The sequence below is a fragment of the Mya arenaria genome, chromosome 15, assembly GCF_026914265.1.
Source record: "Mya arenaria isolate MELC-2E11 chromosome 15, ASM2691426v1".
In the NCBI taxonomy this organism is placed as follows: Eukaryota; Metazoa; Mollusca; class Bivalvia; order Myida; family Myidae; genus Mya; species Mya arenaria.
Genome location: NC_069136.1, coordinates 51,237,186 through 51,248,015, shown reverse-complemented (window position 1 = coordinate 51,248,015; position 10,830 = coordinate 51,237,186). Strand labels below are relative to the sequence as shown.

At 35.6% G+C, this 10,830-nt stretch overlaps 1 protein-coding gene across 1 annotated transcript; it reads right to left on the bottom strand.

Moving 5' to 3' along the window:
• Positions 1-1,475: 1,475 nt before the first annotated feature.
• On the bottom strand, positions 1,476-9,060 carry LOC128219465 (orexin receptor type 2-like). Its single transcript, XM_052927276.1, has 3 exons — positions 8,935-9,060; positions 8,328-8,440; positions 1,476-1,618 (listed from the first exon to the last, which is right to left on the bottom strand). The coding sequence occupies exons 1-3, from the start codon at positions 9,000-9,002 to the stop codon at positions 1,476-1,478; spliced, it is 324 nt and encodes a 107-aa protein (XP_052783236.1). The 5' UTR covers positions 9,003-9,060.
• Positions 9,061-10,830: the final 1,770 nt, after the last annotated feature.

The window sequence follows — 10,830 nt, the reverse complement described above, 5'->3', positions numbered from 1 at the left end:
CGTGGTTGTCATGGATATGCGCGCAATGATCCAGTTAATGATAATAGTCAAATCGGTCTTTTTAAATAGTTCTAAGGAGAATGAAGCATTATTTCTTGAATGGTGCCTGAAAACTGTTTTATGGTGACATTTGAAGCGACAAATAACTAATTAGTGTTCTAAATATTACCATAAGACAAGATTTCCTTGATGCTACTGACGATAGTCTTCAACAAGGGAGGTAATTACAATGTTGTGACCATTAAAAAAAGGAGTTCCATACGGGTATTTTATCTTCGCCCGTGGACAAGATAAGAATATCTAGCATGGTTAAATTATTGGATCTACTTATCTGAGGTGGGAGAAAGTTTCATCCCAAACTTCACGGTCGGGTCGGGGTGAACCTATCTTACACTCTTTGCCATGTTGTTGTGCTGTTTGTGGAAGTTGGTGCTGTTGTTCCATGTTTCTTGTTTGTGAGATTTTGTTTTGTGTTCTGTGTTTGATGTCTACCCTGGGCCATTAAACGCGATTTATGTTTAAACGCTTGGCTACTGGGCTTGTTTCTGTAGTTTTTCACATAAATAATGACATGTTTTGTGACATGCCCGTAAAGGTTCGGGTTTTTTGCAAGTGCCGAGGTTCTTGTAAAATTGTCTGAAAAGAACTCTCCGTTTGGTTTGCATTGTGTACAATTGCGTGCCTGTTATCAAACACGCTTGTAGTTAAAATACTGCACATTATTTGGTCATTATAAGCAATATTTAGTCTGGACACGATTCCTCTGTTGTTTTATTATTTATTGTCTTTCTAAGCGACATAATGTCTACTCATTGTATTGTTCCCATTTAGGTTACTTAAAGAAGTGGGCGGATAAATAAAGATTGGCACTGATTTGGATCCCATCAATCGGTTATTTTCGCTTAGCGCGCATTCACTATCAAATAGTTTCTTAGAATAGTTAACTGTTTAGAAGTATTAAGATTAAAAACAAGACAAACAAAAAGTCCCAGTATCCATTTTCTCTACACTATATTTCCGGAAAAAAAGACCAATAAAAAGGTTGAATTATGATTTTTACACTCTTCACATTACACGTTTTACATATATATTTTTTTTATTTCGTATATATGAGCAGAACATGCTATGCATTACATTTTAAGCTTTAAGCAGTAACATAATATGAAATATAAAGTTAACTAGCGTAAATTCCGATCGTTCATTTTTAGAGCGATGTATGGTTATGTTTCACTGCGTATATCAATGAACAGAGCCATGTATTATATCCGGCACAATTCACATACATTCATGTTAACAAAACAAAACTAAGGGTGCTTAATATTCATCATGTTTACAAGACCAAATAAGGTCACAATTAAAAATGATAAATAACCTTCACCTCGATCGCTTTAAAGACAAATACGATCATAATACGTTTGATGAATATGCAATTGAACCATGCTGAATGGTTGTTTAGTTTCACCATTTATTTGGTGTTACTGTTTGCTGATTTTCACAGTTAAGTTCCTTGTGTTGGCGGCAGTCATTTGGTAACGAACCATTGATCCCCTTGGAGTACTGGCTTTACCACAGTGGCAACATAGAGAGAGCGCAACACGAAACTCCTTGCGGAACTTGTCTGAAACAAAGAAAATGTTCTCGTGAGAAGTGAAAAGCGCTAAGCAAAGACAAATTATGTCAGTTTGTATACATTAGTTATTACTTAATAATACATTGTACATATAAACGTTTCAGATTCACAGTTTAACAATGCATATTCAGATTTTGTTTTAAGTTGTTGGGAAAGATCTTAATTTTTTTGAAAACACGACTGGCGCATTTACTCTTTTTCTATAGAATCCCAAGGAATATACGAACTCACGGTTTGAAAGGATAATTCTTAACGTCTGAAAATAGGAGCAAAAAAACGAAAGAAACTTTAGACACGTAATAGCTTAAACCTTCAAACATTGAGACGCATCACAGAAGCCACGTTACATTATGTTAATCCCAAACTTAAATGTAAATATGCCATTAAGCATCTTACACATAATGAAATTAGACGAAGAGTTAACATCATTTAGTAGTTTGTTTTACTCTTGTAACACAATGCCCCTCGCCGATATTTATTCATCTCTTTATATCTCATCATTCCTAACTTTAGCTACTATGTGGTCAAAATGCCATTGCGTTCTTACCGTTAACGGCATGTGTGGATTAGATATTCTGAGAATATATGAAACAGTCAATCGCTTTAGCATATGTTTGGAATGGCCTAATGGCTCTTTAATTACTGTCTAGAAAACAGTTTATTTACCTTGTTTACTAAAATTCTGTTAAAAGGGTTTGGTCTAGCAAAAATTTACGTCACTAAAACTATTGATTGACAAGTTCATTTTGTGGCGATAGAGCGGTAAAATTCTTTAAGTATTGTCACGCAAGGTGAGAGTTATCACGTGATGTTGTTGAACTTTCTAGGGGGATTAAGAAACACTTCTGAATGGTCAACTGCAATTTAGGTCAATTGGGAAGTACAAAACACTTATCTGGAGCTTGATAGTTAGTGAGCGAGTTATTCAGTAATTTAGAAAGTTTTAAGTCAGTCAGTCAATCTGAGTTCAATCTGGGTTCTATTCTGCAAGAAGTTAAGTTAAGTTAAGGCAGTCTGCCTGGTTAATAGTCAGCTTTGCTGTCGTATAATCTAACAAAAATATTGACAACTAAGAAATAAATAATTCCTAACAATAAAACTTTAGTTAGTTGTTTATCGAAATTATTTACCACTGTTATAAATAAGCGTGTTGAAAAGTTTTGTGAACAACATGATATTATTTCGGATGCCCAATTCGGATTCAGAAAAGGGCGCTCTACCACTGATGCTATATTTATATTGTTATCTCTTATTCAAAATTATTTGTTTGAAACAAAAGGCTTTATGTTATATATGTTGATATGATGAAATGTTTTGATACTATTTATAGAAATGCCCTATGGCTGAAAATGTATAAATGTGGAATACAGGGAAAAATACTTAGAATAGTGCGTGATATGTATATGAAGGTTAAATCTTGTGTAAAATCGTTGTCATCATATTCTGAATACTTTAGCTATGCTGTCGGGTTGCGTCAGGGTGAAGTTATGTCCCCTTTGTTATTTTCTTTATTTGTGGAAGATATTGAATTGTATTTACAAAATGATATTAATTCAGGATTACAAATAGATGATATTGTCATAATTATGCTATTATTTGCTGATGATATGGCCATTGTAGGAAAATCTCCTGAAGAAATTCAAACCCATTTGGACAATTTGTCAAATTACTGTAATACCTGGGGATTAAAGGTGAATATTGATAAGACGAAAATCATGGTGTTTCGTAAAAGAGGCGGATTATTTCCAAATGAAAGATGGACTTACAATGGCCATGATATACAAGTTGTTGATGATTTTAATTATTTGGGTGTTGTTTTTAATTATACTGGAAATTTTAACCTGAACCAAGAACATTTGAATGGCAAAGCACTTAAGGCAATGAACGTATTATTTTGTAAATGTCAAGATTATGACTTAAAACCCAAAATTATGTGTCAGTTATTTGACGCATTTGTTGGTTCTATTTTAAATTATTCAGCAGAGGTTTAGGGGTATACTAAATCAAAGGAATTAGAAAGAATTCATTTGAAATTTTGTAAAAGATTATTGAACGTTAAAACAAACACTTGCAATGCCACTGTTTACGGAGAGTTGGGTAGATATCCATTATATATTCATAGATATGTGCGTATATTGTCTTATTGGTTTAAGGTTGCTAACAGTGATAATATTATCATAAAATCTGTATACAAACAGGCTAAGAGTGATAGTAATAAAGGTTGCCGTAATTGGGTGTATAATGTTAAAAAGATATTAAATGATTATGGTTTTAGTTATGTGTTTGGTGATAATTACAATATTGATGTTAAATCATTCATAAAAAAATTCAAATGTAGAATTATCGATACTTTTAAACAAGATTGGTATAGTACTATAGAAAATAGCACGGTGTTAGATGTGTATAGACATTTTAAAACCTGTCTGGAATATGAACCTTATTTAGATATTTTACCAAAGAGCTTACGTTTTTTCTTTTGTAGACTACGGCTGTCCGTGCACCCACTCCATATTCAAACTGGTAGATACAATAGAAATAACGTTGTACGCAACCAAAGATATTGTTTGTGTTGTAAATCTAATGACATCGAAGATGAATATCATTTTATTTGTGTTTGTAAATCCTTTAGCAATTTAAGAAAGAAATATATCAACAATTGTTACTTTATAAGACCTTCTGTATTTAAATATATGCAGCTGTTGAAATCTAACAATAGAGCTGAACTGATTAACTTATGTCTGTTTGTTAAAAATGCTCTCAAAGAAAGATCCGCTTTGATTAATGTTAGAACATAATTCTATTTAATGTTCATCCTCTGATATATATATATTAGTTTATTTAATCTAATTACTTAGAAGTATTGAATACTTTTGTACATATATATTTGTATATATATACTCATTTGTTTGCATTATCTGTTACTTTACATACACGTTGACATTATATGTTATATCATTATGTGTTGTTGACGATGTACATTGTACAAGTCAAAATGAATTGTCTGTCTGTCTGTCTGTTAACCAGCAATATACACACTACATCGATCACTCAAATGAATCGCTCATTTTCTGACATCGATGTTTGTAACATACGCTTGCTCAATGTTATTCTTTAACAAGAGCTAATTGTACTCCATTGTCACCTTAAGCCGATGCCCGAGTGCATTCGCAGAATGGTGTGAAAATATTTTTTATCGAAATAAGAATTGATAAATAGGTGTGAAAAACCAAATCGGGACCGTAATTTTTTACTTCGGAATAGCGGTTATTTCGGAATAGCGGTTATTTCGGATTAAATACCAAAAATTTAGTTAAACAAAGAAGGAGGAAAATCGGGACCGAAAAATAAATTCGAAATAGCGATAATTTCGGATTAACGGTGTTCGGAATAGCGATGTTCAACTGTATACGATATAACGGTTAAGTGCATAGGAGCCGGATTGGTACGAGGGTGCTACATTCGTCCTCAATAACTATCATACAAAGCACGTTCCTGTCGTTTACATTGAAATTTATACCAAATACAGACAACAAATATTCAATTTAGGGTAGATTGAAACATGCAAATGAAGCATGGATTTAATATACACATGTTAAACCAGCTCGACAACACTTACGATATAATCCGTGGCACTTACGATACATAACGTACAAATGACCTCGACATTTCGTTTCATATGCATGTATGGACTGGTTTAAAACAACGGCAACAAATAATCGATATTTTGGTGTGCTGTTTATAGATATGCAACCAAATTAAAATGTCATACCAATAATGCTGAATTTGAATGTAAATTCTTACAAGGACTGGATTTATTTTACCATACATACAAAATAAGACTTTGAATTATACCAGTAATCAAGATGTGATTTTAGAGTTCTCGATGGTATAAGTACACATCTAAATTTGTATAATTTATACCGAGTATGAATTCCAATTAGGGACGGACAGATATTATGTTTCAGTAAGCGAACATAATGCGGGATGCCGTTTTGTGATAGTAAATCGGCTTTCGCTATGTTATTTCGAACATATTTGTTATAATGTTTTAAATTTAATTCTCTTTATATAAATATTAAACGAATTAATTGCGGTTGAGACTTCGATAATCCCTCTGCATAATTTCTGAATTTTATGTCATTTATTTAATAAACAACATGCTTTCTTTCTTGTCAGGTCGAATTTAAAACATTTTTTAAGATCAAATGCTCAAATATTTTCGTGCACACATGTTGTAGGAACGCAGACAGGAACGCGAGCAAATTTCAAGAAGAACGCTAAGGCTATTGGCAACGTTTGCATACGTGTCCTCCTTCATTTATACAGCAGGAACGCATCCATATTTAAGATAACAAGATATATTTGTCAAACATTATGCCCCCCTGAGCGCCATGTTGTCAGGATTATATGGACAATTAAATGAAATATGCACGGACCGAAATGACAGCTGATTTGTCACTGACATTGAATGCCGATGAGGCAGTTTTAAGATTACGAACATTCAAAGTGTGAGGATAGAGTGTGTTATGACTATGACCTTTGACTCAATGACCTCAAAATCCATAGGAGTCATCAGCGGGTCACCAAAAACCTAAGTGTGAAGTTTGAGGGCCATGGGTGTAGGAATTGACAATTAACACACATACAATCTTTTTTCGTTCAATGTCACTGTAACCTTGACCTTTGACCCGCTGACCCCTAAAATCATAAGGGGTCATATAAAGGTCAAACGTAACTCCAAGTCAAGTGTGAGGTCAATGGGTGCAGCATTGTCGAGTTATCACTCGAAACATTTTCGCATTCAAGGTCACTGTGAACTTGACCTTTGACCCGGTGACTCCAAAAATCAATAAGGGTCATCTACTGGTCATGCCCAACTTCCATGTCAAGATTGATGATCATAGGTTCAGACATTTTTGAGATATCACTGGAAGGAGATTTGTTAACTTTTTTGCGTTAAAGGTTACTGTGACTTTGACCTTGGGCCGATGACCCCCAAAGTCAAAAGGGGTCATCTACTGGTCAGGTCAAACCTTCATGTCAAGTTTAATGACCATAGGTCCAGGCATTGTCGAGTTTGCTTTCAAGGTCACTGTGACCTTGACCTTTGACCTCTAGAATCAATAGGGGTCATCTACTGGTCAGGCCCAACCTCCAAGTCAAGTTTGAGGGTCATGGGTGCAGGTATTGTTGAGTTATCACTCGTACAACCTTTTATCATTCAAGGTCACTGGGACCTTGACCTTTGGCCCTATGACCCCTAAAATCAATAGGGGCCAACTTTTGGTCAGGCCCAACCTCCTATTCAAGTATGAGGGCCATGGGTGCAGGTTTTGTTGAGTTATCACTCGGACAACCTTATATCATTCAAGGTCACTGTGACCTTGACCTTTGGCCCTATGACCCCTAATATCAATAGGGGCCATCTTCTGGTCAGGCCCAACATCCAAGTCAAGTTTGAGGGCCATGGGTGCAGGCATTGTCAAGTTATCACACGGATAACATTTAACCATTCAAGGTCACTGTGACCTTGACCTTTGGCTAAATGCCCCCCCAGAAGAACAATAGAGTCATCTACTGGTCATGCCCAATCTCCAAGTCAAGTATGAGATCCATGGGTGAAGGTATTGTCGAGTTATCACACGGACAACCTTTAATAATTCAAGGTCACTCTGACCTTGACCTTTAGTCCGATGACCCCAGAAAACAACAGGGATCATCTACTGGTCAGGCCCAACCTCCAAGTTAAGTATGAGGGTCATGAGTGCAGGCATTAGTGAGTTATCACTTGGACAACCTTTTACCATTCAAGGTCACTGTGACCTTGACCTTTGGCCTGATGACCCCCCAAAACAATAGGGGTCATCTAGTTGTCAGGCCCAACTTCTATATCAAGTTTGATGACCATAGGTCTAGGCATTGTTGAGTTATCACTTGGACAAAATTATTTTACCATTAAAGGTCACTGTGACCTTGACCTTTGACCCGATGAGCCCTAAAAACAATAGGGGTTATCTAATGGTCAGGCCCAACCTTCATGTCAAGTTTGATGACCATACGTCCAGGAATTGTTGAGTTATCACTTGGACAAGCTTTGGTCTATCGACGGACCGACCGACCGACCGACCGACCGACCGACCGACCTACCGACCGACATGTGCAAAGCAATATACCTCTCTTCTTCAAAGGGGGGCATAATTATTTCTAAAAACTAAACATTGTAAAATAATATTTTACAACGTTCTGTTGTTAAGAAATGTTATCGACGAAATTAGTGTATTAAAATGAATAGCCGTTAATTATAATAATGTCGGTAAAATGACTTCGCACTAATCCGATCACAGCATACTATTGAAATAAACAATGACGTCATTACCACTTGCGGATCATACAACATGAAGGTCAAGTTATCTCTTTACAAGAGAATGTGTAAATGACTTTTTTATGTAAAACATGTTTACTCATATTAATTATACAGATTCTACTTTGCATATCGAAACTAATGAAACATGTTGACATACTTTCTAGAAACTGCAACTGTTTTATTTGAAGTAATGACTTCTCACTTGAATATAATATTCCTTGTCTTTGAAATTTTCACAATTTTTTTGCTGAAGATCAGAAGATAATGTTATGAATGTAACTTGAACAAAGGTTATCTGATTCTAATGGCTGATACAATGAATTGGATTCTTACCGCTCATAAAACTGTAGATAATTGGGTTGATGCAGCTGTTGAAGAATGTACACCAGTGAGCGATGAGAGCAAACATCCTCAGGTTTGGAACCTTCCTCAGTTGCTCCAGGTATCTAAGACGAGGATAAAGTTCAAGAATAAAAATAGATATTATTAAAATATTATTTTATTTATGATTAGTTTTTTTTTCAAGCGATGCTTATATTTGCTGGTAACTGATTGGCGGGAGTATGAATATGCTCCGTTTTTCCAGTGCTGGCCGGGGGGGCATGGTTTGCTCTTTAACACATTAACATACTTCCTTTTCTTGCATGAGGCCAAACTCCGCACAATTTTGCAGCTCAAACATCTTTTGACTTTACATGTGTTGCATATTGCTGGGTCATGTTTATTAGAGATTCAATATTTTGAAACAGTGCTAGTATTGCATTAGACTTGGTTTTATTATCCTTGTCTTACTTACATGTACTTTGGAATTGTTAGATTTTTCCTACTCGGCACGTATACATGTAAATGAATCCATCAGTAGTTCGCCGTGTCGTTAATATAAAATCGCGTTCAACTTAGTCTATATTTTCTTATTCAGACTGTTATTCTGCGTATTTACCTTAGAATGTTGAGTGTGTGATTAGGCAGGAAGCACAGTGCAAACACCACCACAATCACCACCAACATCTTAACAGCCTTTCTGCGACTAGACACCCGATTATCGCTGTCTGTACTTTTTCGCTTCGATAACTGCACTGGGCGAAGATCTGTATAATACCAATCCACATCAAGAAAACCAATATAAGCGTATTACATTTAACCTCGGTATTTGATTAGGAGTCAAACTAACCAATAGTTTACAATCGTCCTACCCTTAATGTCAATTGATCTCGTAAGAAGAAACTAATTGTTCGTAAAATGTGACGTTCAATATATACTTTGATTGTTTCAACAGTACACTGGTTGTTAAATTGATCTAAAAGTCAAAGACACGCACGTATTTCGGCTGTCCCTGGAACACGTTTCCTCCAGAGCACGACAGCAATGTGCGTGTACAGACAGGCTATGATAAAAAGCGGCAGGAAGTAGAAAAATATCACGAGACAGATCTGGAAGTTCGCCACCGTCTTTCGTTCCCATAGAGCCGGGTAACACATTGTCCTAAAAAGGAAAGGATGTTTTTCAGGCAGGTAACTTCAGGAAAAGCACACATTTCTCAAACAATTAGTGCATCAACATCACCGGTTTACGAACCGCAACCATGTAAACTGTACTGTGAAAGACGGATGGGGCGGAATCTTTTGCTGCAACATGACAGAATTATATAGACCTTCTGATATTATTGCCTACTCTTAAATATGGTCTTTGACTCAGAAAAGAAACCAGACGTATATGAGTATTATAATAATACTATGGGAACTACAGGGGCGATCTCAGAGGCTAACACGTTTAAAAAATACCGAATATAGGCCGAATTGAAAGGCATAACCAGCGTCAAAATGAGTTAATTGATACATGTTTAAGTCACCGACATGCAATAATAAGCACAACAGAAGTTTTCTACTACATGTAGTTTGAACCACTATTTGAGTACTCAATATCACACTTGTCTCTGCGTTTATCAACAAAGAGTTTAAGATCAGTTAGAAACAAATACAGACGTCTCAAGACAAAATGGAATAAATCAGGTTGCCAATTCATTAAACTGATGACATTGAACGCTCAGTTACGATTGGTTACTGACTGAACTAGCGATCGTATATCGCATGTCTAAGGATTTAACATCAAAGTCATACAATGTTATAAATAATAAATGACGAACTCAATGTTACTTTATTCATAAAATTGATGGTACTTTATTGGAAATTACTATCAAAAACAATAGTGTAAGTATGATAAACATTACAACTGCAAATATCTGCAATAAAGATGGGATAATCAAACTTTATAAAGACTTGATACCTGAATATTGTGTCTGGGCGATATGGTATTACGGTAGAGGCCAGGAACTCTGGCAAAGCCACGCACAACGAGACTGCCCAAATGGCGGCAATGGTGATGCGGGCCCTCTGTATGTTGCTATGGAAACTAAGGGGCCGACATATGGCGTACCATCGTTCTATTGAGATCGCACAAAGTGTCAAGATGGAAACGGAAATACACGTGGTCTGTAACAAAACGATGAATAATGAAAACACCTCGATGTTTGTTTGATGTGCTTGTTAAATAACTAATAATTGTAAGCCCTTAAACACAGCATTTGCCTCGTTGAATAATACAAACGCCTCCTCTATAACAATGCCATAATCAATATCATTAAGCGGCCCGAGCCGAAAAGTGATATAAAAATAAAGCCCGCCTTTTAAAGCATTTAAACAGGGACAAAAATTATATATATATGCAGCTGGAATTTCGGAAACGGCAGCCATGTTGTAAAAAATATAAAATATGTTATGTATTAAAGAATTGTTCTTTGTTACAAGTAATACATTTTCTCATAATTTTGTTTTTTAAA